Below are 24,865 nucleotides of genomic sequence, written 5' to 3'. Positions count from 1 at the left end.
GATTTCTCTGCTCACAGAATTATGTCTAGAGACGGCTGTGCTAAGAAGTTGGAGATCGAAACGCAGTTTTCTGCTGTCAGTCTGAAATGTGCCATGACTCTAATGGGAGTGTAAGTGGCACCTTCAATCCGTAGATGGGCCATTCTTCTAACATGTAAAAATCGCATGAAAGCATCACTTAGCATTTATCTGTATTTTTGTTAAGGTTTGCCCCTTAAAATGGCATTTGAACTATACGTGCTGATGTGTGGTCATACTTGATCTGGACTGTTTTATTTTTTTAAGCCCTTAGTTTCCTGGAAAACGTTAGGACGTGCTTTTTCTCCGTAGAATCTTATCAGTGAGTTATACTACTGACATGACTGGTTAAGATTGTTTTTCCAGTCAGATTAGCTTCTTCACTAGAACAATAGGAAGCAAAAAACGACGACCGCATCTGTCTCTTAGATTGATTTTTGCTGAATTAAAGTCCTTTCCTGAGACAGCAGATGGGCCTGTGAGAATATTTTCCAACCCTATTTCTGGCACAACTGGTCTGTGCTGCAGAAATTTCAGCAACGGCAGAATTAATTTCTATTTTTATTCTTATAACCAAGTGGTCTAGAAATGCCTATGTGTGTTGGAGTTATTTTACTAAGTGTTTTGGTATAAGGAGCTTCTCAGCTGTGTTTTGAATTGTTATAAAATAGCGAGCACGTACTGAGCGCCAGTTATGTGGCTGGTGCTCCCGGGCTAAGCACTTTGCAGGCATTTCTAATGCTCTCGAGGAGGCCTAGGAGGCGGATACTGCCAACAGCCCCATTTTACAGAGGAGGAGACAAGGCAAAGTGAGGCTAAATAGCAAGACCCCCCAGAGCAGGAGAGCCAGGGCTCAAACCCATGTTCTCCACCTGCAGTCTTAAAATGGGTGCCCGAGCAGGTGGATGGAGAGAGGGGAGGGAGGCAGAAACTGCAGAAGACTAGGATGGTGAGCATGTGTCAGATCACTAGCTGCCTTTATGACCTTTAATTCATTTGCCACAGAGATAAAGGTGAAGTGCGGGGGGTACCTTCTGGCATCGTGCAGAGCCTCAGACTGTAACGAGAAAGTCTTGCATTTCTCTTTGCTTTTGCTTGTAACAGCATCATACTCCAGCCATTCTTGTCTAATATTGTCTTTCTTGGAACCAGCCCTTGTTCAGAACCATAGCAGTAGTTGCATTGCATTCCGGATATTCGCAGCATCTTAAATGAAAAATCCTCCGTGGATTTTTTGGAGAGGTGGAGATTTTCAGTTCAGCGTTTCTGACAAACATGACATTTCTCCTCATCCACACCTTACCTGTGTCTGTAGAACGTACAACACACCGTATTTTGTAAAACAAGACTGGCCAATCTTGTACGTCTCTTCTAACACTGTAGAGCAATCAGACTTGGCTTAAGTAGCCTCAGAGGGAGCGGGGGAGAGCTATTTCAAGGAGCCCTCCCTCTCCCAAACCACACAAAGAGTGATGAACAATTAACACAGGCTCTTATTCGTGAGCAATAACTACTCATTCATAAATGCTTTATAAGGATATAAATAGGAGCAAAAAAAAATTAATTTAGACCATGATTTAGGAACCATCAGGTGATAGCTGGTCGCTCTGAGGTTGAGCCCAAACTTTCAAAGTCACCTTCAACAGAATGAATTCAGTATCTGAATGGATTTGAAAAAGGATTTGCACCCTTGTGACCTGTGTGGGTGTCCGATACTTAAACCAGCACTCGCAAGAATCCATTCGCCAAGATGTTCTCCCAAGGAAGTGAGATGAAATACAAGAAAACTAATCATTATAAAAGCCTTCGTGACTACAGGGAAACCTAAAGCTAATAACTGAGAAAACGTGCTGGGAAGCGTCCTCTGTGCCTTCTCTCTGCTCCCCAGATTTCACCCTTTTGCCCAGGTGTTCTCTGAGACCCCCTCCTCCTGACCCTTTCTGCAGTCCTCTCAGGGGCCTCCGTACTCACCTGTTGCCTCAGCCCAGAGTTACCCGGACACCTGTCCTGCCCCATTTCAGAAGGCACAAGACTGAGTTATTCATCTCCAGGTACACCTAAACCCAGGCCCTTGAACACAGTAGACGTGTAGGAAATATGCTGAATTGATGTGAGTTTTCAGTAGTCAATAATAAGCCTTGTCACTGGCTCACTTACTCCCTGGGGGGGCGGGAGGGGCTGCCATATCAGTGAGTCATGAGTTAGCAGAAATTTGAGCCACTTACGCCTATAAATGTAAAGTGTAGTTACCAAGGTTTTGGACTCCTGCTAACCTCTGCCTGCCCAGTACTTCCAGAAACTTCAGCTAAAATTTTTTGGGTTTCATATGATACACTGATTTTTTTTCTCTATCCAAGCCATTTATTTGAAACGCCAACTATATGTAGGATAAAGTCAGTGTTACATGCTTGTCAGTAACTGTAGAAATACAGAACCAGTGAAAACCTTTGTACAACCGTAATGATACTCAAAAGAGAAATGTATCATTTTACAATGCTTCACACAGAGGAATTCAACTTTGAAGGCATCTAAATAAAAATACATTTCTTTAAAAAATACTATGTACAATTGAAGCATAAACAAGTTTTACAAAGTACTAGTCATGCAGGTTGTAGAAAACACTTGCATAGGACATGAAATCAGTTTAAGAAAAATTTCTGAGCCTATAGCATTGAAGGCACTTGACTTTATACCAGTAACAGTACAACCACAAGAAATGCAGTGTTGTAGAAAATACACTAATATTTACATGACAAACCCACTGATGTCTCTAAAGGTACTGCACGTGGAAGCACCCTTATCTCCCTGGAGAGAAATAACTTCAGAGGGAAGCTGTTTAACTCATCACAGTATTCAACGGCATGTTTGTTTTCCACTCACTTCTGTTATTATAAACACCCAGATTGTACATGAAAAAAATGGATGCCTGATACTTTACCTTTATATTTCGTAACAGGCAATGGATGCCTATAAGTAAAAAATTCCATCAGTGTAAAGGGTTATTCAGAAAACAGTCTCTCTCCCACCTTTGTCACCAGGCTCCCTTCCCAGGAGCAATCATTGCTACTAGGCTTTTGTAAAATGTAATTTAGAATACAGTGAAAAGTCTCTTCTACCTGTCTCTCTCTGCAGAGTGAGAGATTATGGAAAATTTGGAAATTTCAGACACTCAAAATTGGAGAGGAAGGTACAGTGAAACCTGGCCGCCCGTCACGCATCTTCAGCAACCATCACCTTGCTATCACTCTTATTTCAAACCTTAGATCCTTATTTTGGATTCAAATGGCAGCACAATCTGTACTTCTTTCCACTTTGGTTATTCCAGATCCACCTCATCCTTTTCACTGGCTGTGTAGTATTTCATGGTAGAACCACACTGTAAATTCTTTAACCTGTCCCTTACTGATGGCCACATGGGTGGTTTCCAATCATTTGCTACTTCAAACAGGCGTATTCTTGCCCAGGTACCTTGGGCCGATGCATGACGATGGACGTGGGATAAATTCCTGGGAGCACAATTGCTGATCAAAGGCCATATGCATTTAGAAATTTGGTAGATGAGGCAGAAATGCTTCTAAAGGAGTCGTCCCAATTTCTGTTCCCAAAGTCTTCACCAATATAGTGCGTTCAGAGATTTTGTTATCTTTGCCAACATGACAGGTTGGAAAAAAAAGTATCTACATTTTTCTTCCTAAAAATGAGATGGAGGATCTTTTCACAGGTTTAAAATCCATTTGTTTTTTTCCCTTTTTCATAAACTGTGTTGTCGCCTCCTTTGCCACTTTTTTTTTTTATAAAGATCAAAGTTTACATAGTTTTGTTTTGTTTTGTTTTTTGTTTTAATTTATTTGTTTTTGGCTGTGTTGGGTCTTCGTTTCTGTGCAAGGGCTTTCTCTAGTCGCGGCAAGCGGGGGCCACTCTTCATCGCGGTGCGCGGGCCTCTCACTTTCATGGCCTCTCTTGTTGCGGAGCACAGGCTCCAGACGCGCAGGCTCAGTAGTTGTGGCTCACGGGCCTAGTTGCTCCGCGGCATATGGGATCTTCCCAGACCAGGGCTCGAACCCGTGTCCCCTGCATTGGCAGGCAGATTCTCAACCACTGCGCCACCAGGGAAGCCCCTCCTTTGCCACTTTTTATTGTCATGTTTAGAAAGGCTTGTCTACCCAAAGATTACAAGTATGTTTTTCTATTTCTTATACCTTCATGATCTTTTCTTCACATTTAAATATTTGACCCATCTGCTCTTTAGTGTATAAAATGAAGTAGGAATCCAACTTTATTTTTCTAGATGACCACCTAACTAATCCTCAACACTGTTCATTGTATTTGTGTACTTATTTGTCCATTACTGGCTTATCTTTTATTTATTAGATTTACCTGGTTTCTCCTCAACTCCTCCTACCCCCAAAGAACCAGCTCTAGATTTTATATATGACTTTCCTTTTACTATTGTTAGACCACAGAAACATTACTTTCATTACTTTCATTTCCCCTCTACAAATCTGAGATAGTATCTCTCTCATTGGACTTTGTGATAATTAAATGAAAATATCTAACATTATTAGAATGTCTGTAATGTCTTTGCTAAATGATAGTAATTAATTTTTTATTTTACTAATTATTTTCTGCTTTTATCTTTATCACTTCCATCTTTAGGTTTATTTTCTTTCTCTAACTTCTTAGATCATTATTTCATTTTTATTCATACTTTTATTCATACTTGATTACACGGCATGTAAGTCTAGGAATTTCCCAAACACTGCTCTGTCTGTACTTACTCTAATTTGTAGTGTTTTCCATATTTATAATTTTTAAATAGTCTATGTTTTCTCTTTTGTTTTCTCCTTTGGCCCAAAGATTGAAATTAATTCTGGGGCTTCCCTGGTGGCACAGTGGTTAAGAATCTGCCTGCCAATGCAGGGGACATGGGCTCAAGCCCTGGTCCGGGAAGATCCCACATGCCACGGAGCAACTAAGCCCGTGTGCCACAATTACTGAAGCCCACGTGCCTAGAGCCCATGCTCCTCAATAAGAGAAGCCACCGCAATGAGAAGCCTGCGCACCTAAACGAAGAGTAGCCCCCGCTCGCTGCAATTTGAGAAAGCCTGCGCGCAGCAACAAAGACCCAATGCAGCCAAAAATAAACTAAATTTATAAAAAAGAAAATTAATTCTGTTATTGTTAATATTTTAAATACAGATTTCCCTGCTATCTGAAAGCAGAGCGTTCCTGTGAAACCCTTCATAAGCCAAAATGGCATAAAGTAAAGAAGCGATTACCTTGGGACACATATTGTTAAGGGATGCAAAAAATAAATCGCGATAAAGCACAGATGCTCACAGACACGGTTCGAAGCCCTGGCAGCTTGATGCTCACGGGGAAGGAGCGTGGCGGGGCCCCTCCCTCTGCTCAGGGTGAGCTGCCTCTACAGCAGCTGCTGCCCCAAAACAACGTTGAAAGCTTTTTTTTGCTTTTTGCCCGTTTTTGTAAAAGCAAAGATCCTCTTTGGATTTCTTTCAGTTAAGTGAAAACAGGTACTAATGTAGGTCTTTTGTAAAAGTGAGGTAAAGCAAACTTTCAAAAATTGGGGAATACCTGTATTTAAAATATGTAAAAGTAAAAATGATCTAAAATTCACCCATATTTATACTACATAGAAATAACCATTGTTACCTGTTTTTCTATGTATACACCTATTTAAATTTCAGATATATAATATGCATACATTTCTTTTTTAAAAAACAGGAAAAATTAAACAATATAGACTACCTCAGCCCCCCTCCAGGTATAATCTCTGTCCTAAGTTTGGTGTTGATTTTCTATAGCACTTTTCAAATATTTTTAGGTAAATAGGTATCTGTGAAAATATATAGTATTTTGTGTTTTTCAGTTTATATAAATGGTATGAAACTAAGCATAACAAAATGTGTACTTAAACTCAGCTGTGTTTTACTTTTTGTTTCTGGACGTTCTCTTTGGTTCTTATTCAGGCATGAGGCTTGTCTTTTATTTTAAATACAGTAGGAAAATTTGTTCCAATAATTCCCAAATCTAAACTCTTTGGGTGTGTTACTGCTGAGTTTTTTTTATTGCTCGCTCTCTCTCTGTCTCTCTCTCTCATGATTCCTTGCTTCTTTGGGTGCTTGGTCATTTACTGTGAGCTACTTACTTTTCTGGAAAATTCTCTGGGAGCTCTTTCAGGTCTAGGATGAAGTCCGTTCCTCCAGAGAGTGTGTAATTTGCCTCTGTCAGGTGCCCAGGGCAGCACCAGCTTGAGGCCCCTTGAAATGGCTCAGGGCTTAGGAGCCACCCACATGATGTGATGTCAGCTTCAGGTCCTCAGGAGCAATTTGTGGTTATAGGTTGGTCTGCCCAGCACCAAGAGAACTCTCCTTGTGTCTGCTAGGGATGGACAGTAGTATGTGTTTACTTCTAGAACATTCTTACCCTGAGGTACAGTCCTTTGCAGGGCCCAGCTTTATCAAGGAGAGGTCAGGAAGAGAATGGTGCCCTACTGAACTGAGGCTGGTGCTGACCTTCGACTCCTGCATCCCTCACCTTAAAAGGGTATCAAAACCAAAACCCAGGTTTCCCTAATTTGGCAAATGCCGATAGTTTCAGTGTACTACTTACCCCTCTGGGCTTCTCCTTTCACTTAGTTGTTGGCCTGATAACATCTTGCTATCTTGTAGCTCTTTGATGCTTTTAAAGAAACATTTTAATTTTTTTTTTTCCTCACTGAATTTATTTTTATATCAAAAACTATAGTTTTTCATTAAGAAATGTTATTCATGTTAACATGTAATGAGTTATTAGTGTTATTTTTATTTTTTAAATTTTTTATTTTATGTTGGGGTAAAGTTGATTAACAATGTTGTGTTAGTTTCAGGTGTACAGCAAAGTGATTCAGTTATACATGTATATACGTGTATCTATTCTTTTTCAAGTTCTTTTCCCATTAAGGTTATTACAGAATATTGAACAGAGTTCCTTGTGCTATACAGTAGGTCCTTGTTGGTTATCTATTTTATATATAGTAGTGTGTATATGTCAATCCCAACCTCCCAATCTATCCCTCCCCCACCCACCCTTACCCCTGGTAACCGTAAGTTCGTTCTCTAAGCCTGTGAATCTGTTTCTGTTTTGTAATAAGTTCATTTATATAATTTTTTTTAATTCTGCATATAAGCGATATCATATGGTTTTTGTCTTTCTCTGTCTGACTTCCTTCAGTATGATAGTCCCCAGTTCCATCCATGTTGCTGCAAATTTCATTCTTTTTAATGGCTGAGTAATAGTCCATCTTAAATATGTACCACAACTTTATCCATTCATCTGTTGATGGACATTTAGGTTGCTTCCATGTCTTGGCTATTGTAAACAGCACTGCAATGAACACTGGGGTGCATGTATCCTTTTGAACCATGGTTTTCTCGGGATATATGCCCTGGAGTAGGGTTGCTGGATCATATGGGAGCTCTATTTTTAGTTTTTTTAAGGAACCTCCCCACTGTTCTCCATAGCGGCTGTACCAATTTACATTCCCACCAACAGTGTAAGAGGGTTCCCTTTGCTCTACACCCTCTCTAGCATTTATTGTCTGTAGACTTTTTGATGATGGCCATTCTGACTGGTGTGAGGTGATATCTCATTGTAGTTTTGATCTGCATTTCTCTAATAATTAGTAATGTTGAGCATCTTTTCATGTGCCTCTTGGCCATCTGTATATCTTCTTTGAAGAAATGTCTGTTTAGGTCTTCTGCCCATTTTTTGATTGGGTCGTTTGTTTTTTTGATATTGAGCCGCATGAGCTGTTTGTAAATTTTGGAGATTAACCCCTTGTCGGTCACATCATTTGAAAATATTTCCTCCCACTCTGTGGGTTGTCTTCTCATTCTCTTTATGGTTTCCTTTGCTGTACAAAAGCTTTTGAGTTTAATTAGGTCCCGTTTGTTTATTTTTCTTTTTATTTCTATCACTCTAGGAGAAGGATCACAAAAGATTTTGCTGCGATTTATGTCAAAGTGTGTTCTGCCTATCCAGTCTTACATTTAGGTCTTTAATCCATTTTGAGTTTATTTTTGTTTATGCTGTTAGAGAATGTTTTAATTTCATTTTTTTACATGTAGCTGTCCAGTTTTCCCAGCACCATTTACTGAAGAGAATACCTTTTCTCCATTGTATAGTCTTGCCCCCTGTGTCATAGATTAATTGACCATAGCTGCGTGTGTTTCTTTCTGGACTTTTTATCCTGTTCCGTTGATCTATATGTCTGTTTTGTGCCAGTACCATACTGTTTTGATGACTATAACTTTGTAGTATAGTCTGAAGTCGGGGAACCTGATTCCTCCAGCTCTGTTTTTCTTTCTCAAGATTGCTTTGGCTGTACAGGGTCTTTTGTGTCTCCATACAAATTTAAAATTTTCTTGTTCTAGTTCTGTGAAAAATGCCATTGGTAATTTGATAGGGATTGCATTAAATCTGTAGATTGCCTTGGGTAGTATAGTCATTTTGGCAATATTGACGCTTCCAATCCAAGAACATGGTATATCTTTCCATCTGTTTGTGTCATCTAAGATTTCTCTCATCAGCGTCATAGTTTTTGGAGTAGTTGCCTCCTTAGGTAGGTTTATTCCTAGGTATTTTATACTCTTTTTGATGTGATGGTAAATGGGATTGTTTCTTTAATTTCTCTTTCTGATCTTTTACTGTTAGTGTATAGAAATGCAACAGACTTCTGTGTATTAATTTTGTATCCTGCAACTTTACCTAATTCATTGATGAGCTCTAGTAGTTTTCTGGTAGCATCTTTAGGATTTTCTATGTATAGTATCATGTCATCTGCAAACAGGGACAGTTTTACTTCTTCTTTGCCAATTTGGATTCCTTTTATTTCTTTTTCATCTCTGATTGCCATGGCCAGGACTTCTAAAACTATGTTGAATAAAAGTGGTGAGAGTGGACATCCTTGTCTTGTTCCTGATCTTATAGGAAATGCTTTCAGCTTTCCCCCTTTGAGTATTATGCTAGCTGTAGGTTTGTCATATATGACCTTTATTATGTTGAGGTAGGTTCCCTCTACATCCACTTTCTGGAGAGTTTTTATCATAAATCGGTGTTGAATTTTGTCAAAAGTTTTTTCTGCATCTATCGAGATGATCATATGGTTTTTATTCTTCAGTTTGTTGACATAGTGTATCATTGATTTGTGGATATTGAAAAATCCTTGCATCCCTGGGATAAATGCCACTTGATCATGGTGTATGATCCTTTTAATGTGTTGTTGGATTCAGCTTGCTAGTATCTTGTTGAGGATTTTTGAGTCTATGTTCATCAGTGATATTGGTCTGTAATTTTCTTTTTTTGTGGTATCTTTGTCTGGTTTTGGTATCAGGGTGATGGTGGCCTCATAGAATGAGTTTGGAAGTGTTCCTTCCTCTGCAATTTTTTGGAAGGGTTTCAGAAGGATAGGTGTTAACTCTTCTTCAGTGTTTGATAGACTTCGCCTGTGAAGCCATCTGGTCCTGGATTTTTGTTTGTTGGAAGTTTTTTAATCACAGTTTCAATTTCAGTACTTGTGATTGGTCTGTTCATATTTTCTGTTTCTCCTGATTCAGTCTTGGGAGATTGTACCTTACTAAGAATTTGTCCATTTCTTCTATTAAATACATTTTATCCAACAATTTTAGAGAGAAGGTAGGTCAAAATAACTCAGCCTGCCATATATCTGGAAACGGATGATCCACCTCCCAACTTTGGTTAGTTCTAGAATGTCTATATTATTATGGCTAATAACATTTACTTTCTGTTTTGTAGCCATAATTCCCACAATTTTGTTACCCTTAGGTCTACATTGAAGGGATTTAGTGCTTAATCTCCTTGCCACTGAGCCATTCTTTTCCTGGCTGGCTGAAGTTCATTCTATTGGACTTCCAGAATTCCTTCCAGAAGAGCTCTTAGGAAGTATATTCCCCGAATTTTGTATGTTCAAAGACACTTGGCTGTTGCTTTATTTTTTCAATGATAGTTTAGGCATAAAATTAATGGATCACACTTTCTTTCCCTGAAACTCTTAGATGCATGCTTCCTCTATCTGCTCTGAAGAAATCAGAAGCTGGCTTATATCTTTTTCCCTTGTAAGTGACATGACTCTGTATCCTATTAATTATGTCTTAATTCTGATGAGTCTGATTCATTTGACCCAGGGAAACAGTGTATACTTTCAATCCATAGACTTGACTCTTCCAGAAAAGTTTTTACAAAATAAATCTGGGTATCTTTTCTCTCTTTACTATTTCTTCAGATCCCTTAAGTGACACCATTTATGTATATGTTGTATCACCTTTGTCTGTGGTCTTTGTCATTTACCGTTGAACTCCTCCTCATTTCCCTCAAGCTGGTCCCCACAGCCCTGACTGTGTTCAGTACTGTCTTGGTCCTTGGTTTGCATTGTTGCTTTATTTTTTTCCTTTCCCTTTTCACTTGACTTTTGCCAGCTCCTTTTTCATGTCCTTATGTATACATTTTTGCCAGTGGCTTCTTAGTTTGCCTTTTGTTTATCATGGTTCCTTCCTTCCTTCTTTCAGTAGTTTTGATTAATGTATCTAAATTCCTCTTTAAACGAAGCGAGGTCTTCCTGGAAAAAACGACCAGTTGCAGGACAGTTGTGGGAAAGGCCAGGTCAGAGCTCAGGGCCACCTCCAAATTGCCCACCTCATGGGGGACCATGGGACAGCGGGCTTTGAGGGATGGTGGTGGTTTGGCCTCCCCTGATTTCAGCAGAGACCCTGCCAGGTCCCCTCCCCTGCTCCAGGTGTGCACAGATGGTTGGGCTCATCTGCTGCTCCTTCAGCCCTGACACACATCATCTGCTCACTCTCTACTCTTATCCCTGGCAGGCAAGGTGGATGTCTCCCCCTCTGCATTTCACCAGGTTGGCCACGCAGGTGTCCCTTCCGTGGTCTCTCCTCAGCCCAGCCTGCTGGACACTTTGCATCCTTTTCTCATATATTCATGTGGGGCTATACGTTTTTCTCAGAGGTGGAGTTTTGCTCCTTCTTGTGCATTTTCTTTACTGTTTTCAGGTGGTTTCAGAAAGAAGGGACCAGGGACATCTTCCAGCTAGGTGTAAAAGTGCTCTTTAAGGGACCCCTGCTTTTTCTGAATAAAGAGTAAAAAGAAGTTGAGGCATTTCCCAGAGAACCAGTTGTCCTTGGTGTTATCGTGAAGTGTCTATTTCTACAGGGCCAGGGATGGGCCAGATGGTGAGCAATGTTTATGCTGCCCCCCGGCCCTGCACGAGCTCACCAGGGATCTCTGTGGCATCTCTGGCGTTTTCCTGTGATAACACCCAGTCTTCCTGGGGAGATCCCTCTGGATAAGCAGGATGCACTTATTCTTGCTGATCATGCAGGAGATAACAGCTGAGAATTCTCTGTGATGATCAAAGCAAGGGGCTATATTTGGATCTAAAAACTTGTTCTCATCCCTCTATAATATTTTAAATATGTGGCTATTGCTAAAACATGAGCAGAAAAATGGAGAAATGAGACAACTCTATGTAATAACAGATCTCGATTTTTCTCCGGTACCTAGAAGTTGAGAGGGAAGAGAAATGGGGGTCTGAACTCATTTCCTTGTTTAAAATGAAAATCAATCTAAAGAAATGTTTATTGAGTGTGAGCAACTTGGCCTGGAGTCATTCCTCAGCTCCATTCCCATGGCTCTTTGTGGCCAGGCTGGATTGGACGTCACTGGGAAAGCCCAGGTTCAGGTTTTGCAAAGGCAGCTTGAAGAGCAATGCCTAAAAGGGAGTGTGGAAGCCCCACCCTTTTCTGCAAGGTCAAGGCACATGCAGCTGGTGCTTCTACCCAAATATTTCATGGGCTCCATGCCTGATCCCTGAGGAGGGAGGATACATCACCTTTGACTAACCCCGGTGTTCCATGATGCCAGTTTGTCCCAGTTGGGCCTGGTGGGAAGCTGGCATCTTACCTAGGCAGCTACCTGTTTCATGTTTCCATCAAAACCATGTCATGGGCACGGCAGGAGGGAGGGGAATTGGTGCCTCTGCTGAGCCCAGGTTTGAATCAGAACTTTCAATCAATATCTCAACTGTTTGGGCTTTTATCACTATCGTGACCATATAATTTGTCCTCTAAACCAGGGCACATGAGAAAGACTATGATTAATAAATTAAAACACAGCCGTAAATTGGGAATGTCCCAGGCAAAACCAGAATGAATGGCCAACCTATCTCCTAAGCGTCCATGATAAATCCAAATATATTGTGATACACTGTAACATACATCTCCCTTTTTCTCCAGTCGTGTAATAAAAACCTGACATTGTCTTTACTACCAAGGCTAGATATTTATTCATACTTAGCGGCAAAACTAATATCATTTAGTAATGAATTATTTAATCCTCAAATGTGGGTGCGTGCATTCATTTTTACATTGCACATATTAGCGTGCTCATTGTTTTCTACCACCTTATAGGAAATGGAGCTTGATTTAGTGCCATGGTTTATCACCCAGTGTTTGTTGGGAAGATTATGGTGCTTTTAGATGGTTAAATTCACTTCTTCAATAATAGTAGTTGTGAAGCAGTAGCAGCTAACACTTATTGGTCGCTGTGTGCCAGGCTCTATGCTAAGAGATTCATAGATAATCTCTCCCTGAACCCTCACATCATCTCCTCTGTGCAACTTAAGGAAGTTAAATAACTTGTGTGCTCTCAGAGCTTGTAAGCGCAGAGCCTGGTTGGATATACAAACGTCCTGACTTCGGTGCTTGTGCTCATTGTATGGTCTGTATTTCTAGTGAAGGTTGTGTTCTATTTTACATTCAACAGGCTGTTAATATTTCCATTAATGAGAGCTGATGTAGAAATGGCACTTTTAAGTCTGTTCCTTGTTCGGTGGCTCTTTCCTATCCCAGTTTCCCCATTGTTTCAAGTTGCTGTATTTTCCATACAGCTGTGGTTGACAGACTCCTGTGGTAGCTTCCTTTGCTTTACAAAGCTACGTTAAATTGTGACTATATTGTCGCCTTCTTTTAACTGAGCTCCGATTGCTGCGGAGATATAATTTTAGTGGGATGAGTACTATGAGAAATTCAGCTCGTATGTGTTTAAATCATCTTGAGTATTCTGGAGGTATGGAAAACTGAGTTCCATGACAGTGGATGAGGTCATCTGTTTATTAGGATGTCCTGTCTTCCTTGAGTTTCTAGCACGATTTCCTACAGACTTTCTGTACATGTGTGAGTGCGTCTATGCTCCAAGGACCAGCGCAGGTGGTACCTTGATGCCTATGTTCACCCTGGGCCCAAAAGAGAGTGTTATCAACACTCACTGACTTTCCAGCCTGGCTCCAGTGAGCCCCACTCTCACAGTAGCCAAGGAAGGGACCCCAGGAACACAAGTGCCTTTTATTGGGGGGGGGGGGTGTTGTGCCCGGTCTTAGTTGCGGCAGGTGTGCTCCTTAGTCGCGGCATGAAAGCTCTTAGTTGCAGCACGCATGTGGGATCTAGTTCCCCCACCAGGGATCGAACCCGGGCCCCCTGCATTGGGAGCGCGGAGCCTTAACCACTGTGCCACCAGGGAAGTCCCACAAGTGACTTTTAATCATTGTTATCTATATTCTGGGAGCTTCCCATACATTATTTTATTTAGTCCTCATAACAGTGCTATGAGATGGGTCTTGTTTTCTCCCACTTTACAGACAGAGAAGTTGAGGTTCAGAGAAGTCAGGTGACTTGCACGAGTCCCAGAGTATTGGTATTTGTACAAAACCCAGAGCAGATACTCCAAGTTCATGCTCTGCCCACCTTCTACTGCCAACTCCCTCACTGGCCTCTGGTCGATACAGCACCGCCCCCATCAGCTTCCTTACAGAACAATATCTGTCCCTCGAACCACGGTGTCTTGGGTTTTCCTTCTGGGTGTCATTTTCCAAGCCAGTTTGTGACTCTCTGAACGAACTATTAGAAAATCTTTTGGTAGCAGAACCTTTGTGTATTTCATGGAGGGATGTTACCGACCCCACACTGATGGGTGAAAGATGGTCACCTTCATTGTCTGGTTCGCCCACAGCTGAACAAGTTCTGTTACGGGATTCTGGCAAATTTGAAGCAATGAATGTGTTCTTTGAAAAGATTTTCACCAACTTCTCACGTTAGGCCTTTATAAGTTGAAAAGAAGCCTAAAAGCACAGGAAAGTTTACATCCCCTGGGTAACGCTGGCCCAGAAACACCAGCATCAACTATACTTCCAAGGCCTGGGAACAGCATGGCAGCTGAAGACCCATATTTGAGTGACTAAACGAAACTAAACGATGCTATGGTTAAATCTTTAACACAGGTCACCCACCCTCACACACACACGCACGCGCACACGCACGCACCACCACCACACCTGTATGGTTAGAGGATCGTATTCAGAAAGTTTACAGTAAGTGAAACTTGGGCTGTGTAGCAACTTAACCACTCTCCTCTCCCTATCCCACTCTCCAGGGGACTCTAACAGCTCCTGAGGTCAGTGTCTTGTCCGAGTTCACGGAGATGGTGATCAGACATAATCCTGTGGTTTTATTGCAGGGAACTCGTAAGCCAAACCCTCCTCAGAAGCCTCTGCCTGCAGATCCTTTGAACAGGACAACCCGGCTTGCCAGGACCCTGGGACAGCAGGAGTCTGGGCTCCGCCTGGCGCCCATCAGGTTGGTGTGATGCACCCATGTCCCTCTTTTTCTCCCCGAAACTATGTGGGCGCAGCTGCACCGAGCCATGCTTCTCAAGCCACAGGAGGACATGGGGGTGGCAGTGGCGGCTGTGTGTCCTGCACGCCCCACCCCTGGGAACAATATAAAACACACGTGAGGGCGGATGTAAAGAATAAGCAGGAAGCAGCAGGGAGCTATAATCGTAGGCATCACATGTCACTCGTAGCAATGATCCCAGCCTACCCATGAGATCGACTCAAGATCAAGTAGAACAGCTCCCTCAAAGCTGTGGCTGTTGATCTGGGCTGGGCCATGCCCCCCCCAAAGGAGAGAAAGCCAGCAAGTGGTGCGATATTATGAAGGCTGGACACCTACCTCCAGAAACCCCACTTGGACCTTGATGGCCTCTGCCCAAGCCCTGGGATCCCGAGAAACGAGGTGAGGTTGGAGGGTCATGGATGAAATAAGGGGGAATGTAAGAAGTCAGGCTAAAGAAGCTGCTGGGCGGGGGTAAGTGGGAGCTTCCCCCTCGGCCGGCAAAAGGAATCAATCACCTTTGAAGACTGAGCTGCAGCTGTGGTCATCTCCTACGCCCTCCCCCAGGGGATGAGGAAGGCACAGCCCTGAATCTGGACTTGGGCAGGGAGGTTTAACCCAGTGGTGTGCTGGAGCCAGCCCACACTGCTTTGCAAGAACTATTAGTTTCTGCTGTATCACAAAGTAACTCAGCTATACGTATACCTATATCCCCATATCCCCTCCCTCTTGCGTCTCCCTCCCACCCTCCCTATCTCACCCCTCTAGGTGGACACAAAGCACTGAGCTGATCTCCCTGTGCTATGCAGCTGCTTCCCACTAGCTATCTATCTATTTACATTTGGTAGTGTATATATGTCCATGCCACTCTCTCACTTCGTCCCAGCTTCCCCTTCCCCCTCCCCGTGGCCTCAAGTCCATTCTCTGCGTCTGTGTCTTTATTCCTGTCCTGCCCCTAGGTTCTTCAGAAGCATTTTATTTTTTCTTTTAGATTCCATATATATGTGTTAGCATATGGTATTTGTTTTTCTCTTTCTGACTTACTTCACTCCGTAGGACAGACTCTAGGTCCATCCACCTCACTACAAATAACTCAATTTCGTTTCTTTTTATGGCTGAGTAATATTCCATTGTATATATGTGCCACATCTTCTTTATCCATTCATCTGTTGATGGACACTTAGGTTGCTTCCATGTCCTGGCTATTGTAAATAGTGCTGCAGTGAACATTGGGGTGCATGTGTCTTTTTGAATTATGGTTTTCTCAGGGTATATGCCCAGTAGTGGGATTGCTGGGTCATATGGTAGTTCTCGCAACCCACATTCTTGAGATTACTGTATCTGCCATTCCTGTGTGATGAAAATGCTATGCCATGGTGGCCACTGCACATCTCTTCCATGTTCAGCCACATCATGTTGGGAGCATGAGTATTTATACCATGGAAATCAGCAAACGCTATAGATCAGGCCCTCCTCCTTCCCCCCTGTGGTGGGTAGTTAAACATTTACCAGCACACAGATGGGTTAAACCCTCAGCCAAAACATATACCCCCTTCGCAGGCAGCTTGCTTTGTGAGCTCCAAAGAACCAAAGGTAGGTGTTGGCCAGGCCCTGGGTTCAGTAATAATTCAGCATCTCTGAAGGGAAACGCACACACTCGTGATTTCATTACAGCTCTTAGGAAAAATGTTTGGCCCACGAAAGAGATAGCTGCCTAATATAGCTCAGATAAAGCCGGTCAAAGGGTCAGGACAGTGGTTTAATTCCCGACTACACAAGTACAGAAAAACTGCAGAGCATCCTAATTATTTCACTGTGGTTTGTACACTGATCTTGAAGTTACTTTTCTTGTTCAAAAGGAAAAAACACCACTTTACATGGACATGAAGAGGGGAAGGGCCTCTCTTTTTTATTTTATTGAAGTATAGTTGATTTACAACGTTAATTTCTGCTGTACAGCAGGATGATTCAGTTATACATATATTCTTTCCATTGTGGTTTATCATAGGATATTGAATATTCAGTAGGACCTTGTTGTTTGTTTATCCATTCTACATATAATAGTTTGTATCTGCTAACCCCAAACTCCCCCTTCTCTCTCCCACCCTCCCTCCCCCTTGGAAACCACAAGTCTGTTCTCCGTGAGTCTTTTTGGTTTTGTAGATAAGTTCACTTGTGCCATATTTTAGATGCCACACATAAGTGATATCAGATGATATTTGTCTTTGGCTTACTTCGCTTAGTATGATAATCTGTAGGTCCATCCGTGTGGCTGCAAATGGCATTTCATGCTTTTTTATGGCTGAGTGGTATTCCATTGTGTATATAACCACATCATCTTTATCCATTCCTGTGTCGACGGACATGTAGGTTGCTTCCACGTCTTGGCTGTTGTGAATAGTGCTGCAATGAACATTGGGGTGCATGTATCTTTTCGAATTATGGTTTTCTCCAGATAGATAGATATATGAGCAGGAGTGGGATTGCTAGATCATATGGCAACTCTGTTTTTAGTTTTTTAAGGAACCTCCATACTGTTCTCCATAGTGGCTGCACCAATTTACACTCCTACCAACAGTGTAGGAGGGTTCCCTTTTCTCCACACCCTCTCCAGCATTTGTTTGTAGATTTTTTTGGTGATGGCCATTCTGACCGGTGTGAGGTGATACCTCATTGTAGTTTTGATTTACATTTCTCTGATAATTAGTGACGTTGAGCATCTTGTCATGTGCTTTTTGGCCAGCTGTGTGTCTTCTTTGGAGAAATGTCTGTTTAGATCCTCTGGGGAAGGCTCTCTTTTTAAATGACCTCAAGCAGCGGCCAGTTGCTGACGTCAGTGCGAGCTGGTTTTGGTCTCCTCCTGGAAGGAGAATCCTCTGTATGTTCATTTCCAAGGGATCCCACAGGCCCAGCTTTGCTCTGGAGCTGCACTAATACAGTAGCCGCTGGGCACACTGTGGCTGGTGGAAGATACGATATGCTGGCAATGCAAATACATGCTGGATTTTTTTTTTTTTATTGGCCACACCTCGCAGCGTGCGGGATCTTAGTTCCCCAACCAGGGATCTTAGTTCCCCAACCAGGGATCGACCCCGTGCCCCCCTGTAGTGGAAGGACGGAGTCCTAACCACTGGACCACCAGGAAATTCCCCACACTGGATTTTGAAGGGTCAGTACCCCAACATGTCAACTATCCCATTAATCTGTATGTTGGTGACACAGTGAAATACTATTACTCTGGATAGAGTGGGTTAAGTGAAACATATGACTAAAGTTAGTTTTATCTATTTTTACTTAAGACTGCTACAAAATTTAAAGTTACACATGAGGCTCACCTTTGTGGCTTGCACCATTTTTCTGTTGAATGGCACTCTTCTCCTGTGGACGGACGGGAGCAGTAGCTTTGGAAAGGGTCATAAACGGCTGAAGATGCTGCAGCTCTCAGCGAGATCCCTTCTGGGACCTGCAATTCCTGATGAAAGCAAGAGGGGTCTCCAGCCCCCAGGGCAGGGGGTGGGGGGGTCTGATCCTGGAAGGACATCACAGTGCAAGAAAAGGCATCTCCAACCCGGGCGTCTGTGTCTGCAGAAATCACTGGCAGGGCCTCTAACTACAGTTGTTTTGTTTTCTCCTCTCTGGTTGCTCTTCCTGCAGACCTGCTTCCAAACAGCCCCATCAAGTGCCCAGAGCCACCCACATCGCCTATGCAAAGTGAGAAGCAAGCCAACACCGTTGTTCAACAATGAAGACAGAAGTTTGCACTATCTATCTCTCAACTCCAGTTGGAGTTATTTTTTGTACCAACTTTTAGAATTTTTTTAATGTTTCAAACACCATGATTTGAAGAACTTTGAGCTACTGCCGTCGGTGCTGTGCTGTGCTATGGTGCTCTGTATACTTTTACTTGCTCAGGTACTTGTAAATTATTAATTTATGCAGAATGCTTGCTACAGCGCAGTGCGCTGTAGTGGGCGTGTTTTTTTTGTTTTTTTTTTTTTTTAAACCATCACTGAGTTTTCCATGGAAGGAAGGCTTTTTGTGCTTTTAATAGTTTAGTGAACTTGAAATATCATGCTTTCTGGGATTCTGGACAGGATGTATTACTTTTTGAAGGAGGCTTTATTGGACAGCAGTTCCCCAGCTACCCATGGCTGTGGTTATGGTACCAGACACAGCTCAAGAGACCCCAGGTAGGACCTCGAGTGATTTTTCTGGAACCCCAGAGCCTGGCTTCTGGCCGGGAAGCTTTGGAGAGAACCTGGGCTGCGGAAAGGAATTTTAAGGTGTGGCCACACCAGTATAGAGACTGGAACACGAGGCCAGGCAGAAACTTGACCTTGAGCTCACCAGCCCTGAGCGCATTTGGAGAGCAGGCAGAGAAGTTTGCTTTATAGAAACACCAAGAACTTCTTTCGCTGGCTGCCCTTTAAGGAGTGCTGGCATCCGCACCTTATTTAGATAGGGAAAGGTGGTGTGTTTCTACAAAGACAGCTACTGCCCAAGCACTGCAACCCTCCATCTCCCTGTACTGTTTGGAGCTAAACAAATTACCACCTTGTGTTCTTGACTGACTGACTGTAATACAATGATTCTGTGTTCCGACAGATAGATGAGGCTTTCCACAGAGTATAACTAACTATTTTCAGATGTGAACCAGTAACCAGATCTAGTGACTCAATTCTGTAGATAAAAATCTCCTTTTACTGCAAGGTTCAACTTATTAAAAATTAGGCAGAATCCCTATGCTTGCAAAAACTACAACCAAATGGAACGCTGTGTTCACTGGGACAGGTTATGGTCTGCTATCCTTGTTAGTATATGTTGGACAAAGAACCCTAAGTTACTAGTAAGTTCTCTTTGGGGCATCTTATTTTCCCAACTTGGCTGAGGAAATCTTTGAAAGATGTTTTTGGCACAGAGTCTGAATCTGTTTCCTAAGCACTTACTTACAACTTACCTGTTGAGCATCACAGAAATGGGCGAAGGAAACAAAGTCCTCATCCTCAGGATTCACGAAGTGCAGTCTTGGGCAGCAGCCCCATCAGCCTTCCACCCTTTAGAGGTCTGACTGGGGAGCCATTTCCAAAAGGAGATCTTGAAGATGCTTGTATCTGATGGCATGAAAATGACAAAATGACTCAGACAAGGTAAAAATGCCATTATGCCTCTGTCTGTCTTCTAGTGGGGTCATATGCGACTGGTTTTCACATTAGAAGGCAATTGACAGCAGTTCCATAATCCACTCTGTTTTATGACAGGGACTTCATCTGGGGTCATTTCAGTGGTCTTTCTATGCCTTGAAGCAGAAAGACAAAACGTACCAAGAATCTTGGTTTGCCTTCCAGAAACAAGAGTGCGTTTAACTCTCCGCGTGTTCCCACCGTATCCAGGGAACATAGTATTCACGATCATGGATAAACTCAATAAATCCATGTCTCACACACACACACACACACACACACAAAAGGGAACTCGGCTCTAATACATTCCAACTCTTATAGCATGCAACTGTTCATTATACATTTATTAATTTCTTAAAACTATAAAGCCATGTTAGAAACTATTACTGCTGATGAGTACATACAGAATTACTATCACTGGTATTATATTTGGTAACTATACTAAGGCCAAAACATATGCTGTTGAAAAGTTTACAGAATTTTTATGGTGCATTATGTGGGTATTGTCTTTGTAGATGCCCAAATCCTTGGATCTGGCATTGTAGCCCCTCCTCCTAGTGCAAGGAAGAGGATGTGAACTTTTTTTTTTTTTTTTTTTTGTCTGTCCTTAATTATAGTTCCTATGCTTCTATTTCAGAGAACCAGGAATAGTTTGCTATTAAAGGAGATTAATGCTGTGATCTTACATTGCACCATCAATGGCCACTTAGGGGCCACGGCTGATACACATTCTTCTCTCTCTATAGTACTAAGTGCTTCTATAGAGCCATGCAATTTATTTCTGGAAAAGAACATAGTTAAACCTAATATCCCCTTACAATACACAGATAATATTATTAGAGGAACAATACTTCCCAATGCAATACTTATCAAATGAAGCATATTAAACAACTTTCATTTTAATATAACTTAGGAAAGTAACCAATAGCCAGGTTGTTTGGGGGGGGGGGGGAAGCTATTCCTCCCCCTTTTTATATCCTCATAGATGATAGAAACAAAAGTTAATGCTTATATTTCAATGGCAGTCTCTTTTTAATAGTTTTTTTAATTGTATAGGCATGAATAATAGAGTTGATGGGGGCTTAGAAGGCCCTCGCTGAGAAAGTCAGCACGCCTCGACACAGAGCAGGCCCTAAGGGTAGTCACTTTCCTTCCTCCATCTTATGAGAGTTGTTGTAGGTTGTATGACCCCACTTTACTGGGAAGCAGATGGCTAATCTTCCAGGCATTCCACTGAAAAGTTTATCGCCTGAAATTTTGTGTAACAGTGTGTTTTCCTGACACATGGAATCAGATGTGTAGCAACCAAGAGAAACAATACATAACATTTTCCATTGTCAAAATATGCACATAGAGATTACACTTCCCAGTGTGAATTTTTCCAGCTTACACATGTGGGATGACATCACAAAAAAACCACAAGAGCAACAAATTAAACTACATGAGAATAAATACTCCTGACTAGTCTCAAAGGGGACAATTTTATGCCTTCTTAACTTTATTAGGAATTCTTAGTCTGAAACCAGAGCCCATCGTTCCGGCAAATCAATACGACACATCAGCGTAACCCCTAAGAGCAGAACATCTCGAACTCTGCTCTGTGGCGGACCGTTCTTAGGAGCCTGTGATCTCCGTGGTGCTAAACAGAGCCTGGTGCTGGCCCGGCGGGAATTCTCAAGCATCTCCCTGCCATCTCTCCACTGCTGTTTACAAAGCACTCTGAGCCATTGAGACCCCAACACCCAAGAGGGCATGATGCCTGGGCAGCAACCTGACCCCTCGCAGGCTTTCAGCATGAGGCTTATTTCATTTAAAACGTTTGCTCTGGAGGGCTCCCCGAGGTGCGCAGGGAGCAGGAAGCCTAGGGCAGACTCGGTCTGGAGATCCTTCCTCACTGTTAGCAAACTGACCCCAACCAAACACAAGTAACCCAGATAAACGTCACACCCGGAAGTCTCCCGGTGCCGATGCTGACCCCCAGGGGTGACTCAGGCTGTGGGTCCCCCGCACGATGGCTGGCTGGCAGCTGCCATCTCTTCTCCTTCCCACAACTCACGAGCAGGCCGTGAACACATCTGGACACAGGCAGCCTAGGCTAATACGTCCCTTGGCCACTCCTTATCACCCAGACACCAGTTCCTTCCCCAGGCCCAACCCAGCACCGAGGCCTCTCCAATCTCTGACAGATCTCTGCGTTTTTAGCTACTTCAGGTCAGCCAGAGTGGTGGCTCCCCCACAAGTCCACCCATCGGACACCCAAAGCCCAGCCTTCTCCAGCGCCGCAGCCTGGAGCAGCCCTGCCGGCTCCCCCGCCAGCCCGGACTCCAGCAGCGTCCCTCCCCCAGGAGGGATGCTAAAGACTTCTATCTATCTATTGGAAGGGGGAGTTGGCCATAGAAAATCAGTTCACCTCTAATTACAAAATTCTCTTGACGCACTCTACAGTTCCCATTGACATCTCTTTCTTTTAAACCTATTTGAAAACTCTGATAGTCACACCAGTAACAACAAGCTAAGAAAGATTCGTGAGCCCCAGGCTGAGAACCATTTCTGTGCAGTGATGCTTCCAGAAGCCATTTACCTGCACGTGAATAAACTGTTTCCCTGCCTTTCTTAAAGAAAACCCCCTCTTTACTTTTGGGACAGCAGTGGGTGGCTTAGAATCTAGCCATTAAGAGCCTGTTCTATACGAGAAAAATCAGGGGAAGAAACACTGCATATAAAATTGTCATAATATTCAATAATGGATTGTGCTAGCCATAAGATTTAACACACAAAGGAATTCTCAATGTGATTTGGCTCTTCCAGGCTCAATACTCTGTAACCAACCCTGATGTTTCCACATCATCTCCAAAAATCATGTCCTGTATTCTCCCTGTGATTCTCCTTCCATGAGATAATTTTTTAGTTCTCAATTTAGCACACTGTAAATCCAGAAAAAAGGATAAATCTCATGTGATCGTTTTAGTTTTACAAAGAAGTGGAATGATATCTATGTTCATGGCCTATAAAAGCAAGTACTTAAGTAAGAAGGACAGTGATAGAAAAAAATACATCAAACTAGAAAGAGAAAACCCTCTAAGAGTCCAAGGAGAACAAGTAGCGTCAGAGTTCATTGCGCTCTTGTACCGTCTATCAGGTCAAGTGGGGAGGTTTTAAGGAAGGTGCACTGTTTGAATGTGTGTGGCACATAAGTATAACTCTGTAAAACTTGGCTACAGGCTATTCAGCACAGTACAAAGTTACAGCTACTAAACCAGTACATTCATTTTTATAGTGCTTCATCCATTTATCATGCTTTGGTTTGCTAATTTTTTTCACATACCTTTTTATGTTACGGTCTGTTACCTTTGTACACATTTCTCATATTGGGGGTCTACAGGTAATACAACCTGCTTTTCCATAGAAAAAAGTCAATGTTACGCATATTATATCCAATAAATGGTATACAGGTTAATATAAAGATGTGTCTCATTCATTACTGAGCATGTTACCAAAATGGGGGGGAGGGGAACTCTCATGTAGAAAAATGTATCTATATTCGCATTCATTTATAGATGCCTAAGAAACTGAGAAGGATGGTGAGCTGTAGGGTCGGGGGATGCATGCTGCAAGTCCACATGAGCCAGTCAGGTGATGGGACAAGGATGGAAGAAGTTGCCTTTATGCCTTTTCACACACACTATGGGGCGGGGGGGAACCTAATACTTCTTTGAACGATGTGATACATAACCTATCCAATAAATTTTTAAAACTCACCTTATTTATAGAAGAGAGAGATTCAAATAGAAAGCAAGCAGGATTAGAAACATTTACATCAGGCATATCCAGAATAAAAATCTAATTGCAATGGGAATGTATTACACATTTTTTTTTTAACTAGCATCCAATTTCATAAAGAACTGCAGTAAATACCGAGAAAAATAGATTTACAGAATGGTAACAGGTGTCCTTATTCTTACCACCCTCTACCCATGACAAACCAAGCAGGCAAAAAATAGGTACATAGAAGACCTCATAGTTAATAATGTAGCTCAATTGATTTTATATATATATATATAAAATAATGCACTGAAAGTAGAAAAACAATCTATGCCCTAGAAATGCAATGACTCTTGAGTCAAAGCTGAATAGCAGATTATCTAGCAAATAGCAAATGGAACCATTTGTGTTAACACACTCTACAGCCATGTTTCTCAGACTCCTTGAATTATAAGCACTCACCTGGGATGCCTGTGACAATCCACTGCTCATGCCCTTTCCCGAGAGATTCCAATCCAGAGGGAATTCCAATTCAGAAATAAAAAGTATAAATTACTTGGGAAAAATGAAGCTAATAAAAGCATGGGTTGCTTCCTTGGGAAAATTCAAAACACAAGATAAACCACAATCTAATCTTATTAAGGAAAAATATTAAAAAGCAAACACACATAGCACCTGAGCATATAGAACTCAGCAGCCCACTGTAACCCAATGAGATCATCTCAGGAGTATAAGGATGGTTCAATATTTAAAAATCTAGTAATCCAAGTCAGCAAATTAATAGCTTGTAGGGAAACAGGCCATATTATGATAACCAGAGATGCTACAAAAGACATTTGATAAAATTCAACATCCATTCCTGAATTTTAAAAAGTCCGAATATAGATAGATAGGTAAGAAAGGTAGGTAGATAGATAAAAATTAGAGAGATAAAAATTTAAAGTCTGAATAAAATAAGACTGGAAACCAAAGGACTTGAGAGGTGCTTCAGTGGAAAATTAAATTCACAGATACGAGCTAGGACCTTACAAGCAGTCGTTTTTGGCTAAGTTACACTGCGATGACAAGCCACTCTTAAATTTCAGCGACTTATGACATGAAAGGGCTATTTCTCACTCACATGTCATGTCCATCCTGGGGGAGCTC

The 24,865-nt window shown here is 42.1% G+C and overlaps 1 protein-coding gene across 1 annotated transcript in view; it reads left to right on the top strand.

The window, feature by feature from the left end:
- Positions 1–23,414, top strand: part of ADAM12 (ADAM metallopeptidase domain 12) — a 388,450-nt gene extending 365,036 nt beyond the window's left edge. The window contains exons 22-23 of the mRNA XM_068548756.1: positions 14,620–14,738; positions 18,432–23,414. Of these exons, the coding sequence (XP_068404857.1) occupies positions 14,620–14,738; positions 18,432–18,492 (180 nt within the window). The 3' untranslated portion in view covers positions 18,493–23,414. The remainder of the gene's footprint in view (positions 1–14,619; positions 14,739–18,431) is intronic.
- The last annotated feature ends 1,451 nt before the right edge of the window (positions 23,415–24,865 follow it).

This window comes from Eschrichtius robustus, chromosome 7 (genome assembly GCF_028021215.1).
Source record: "Eschrichtius robustus isolate mEscRob2 chromosome 7, mEscRob2.pri, whole genome shotgun sequence".
Lineage (NCBI taxonomy): Eukaryota > Metazoa > Chordata > Mammalia > Artiodactyla > Eschrichtiidae > Eschrichtius > Eschrichtius robustus.
This window is presented reverse-complemented; position numbering and strand designations above follow the sequence as displayed.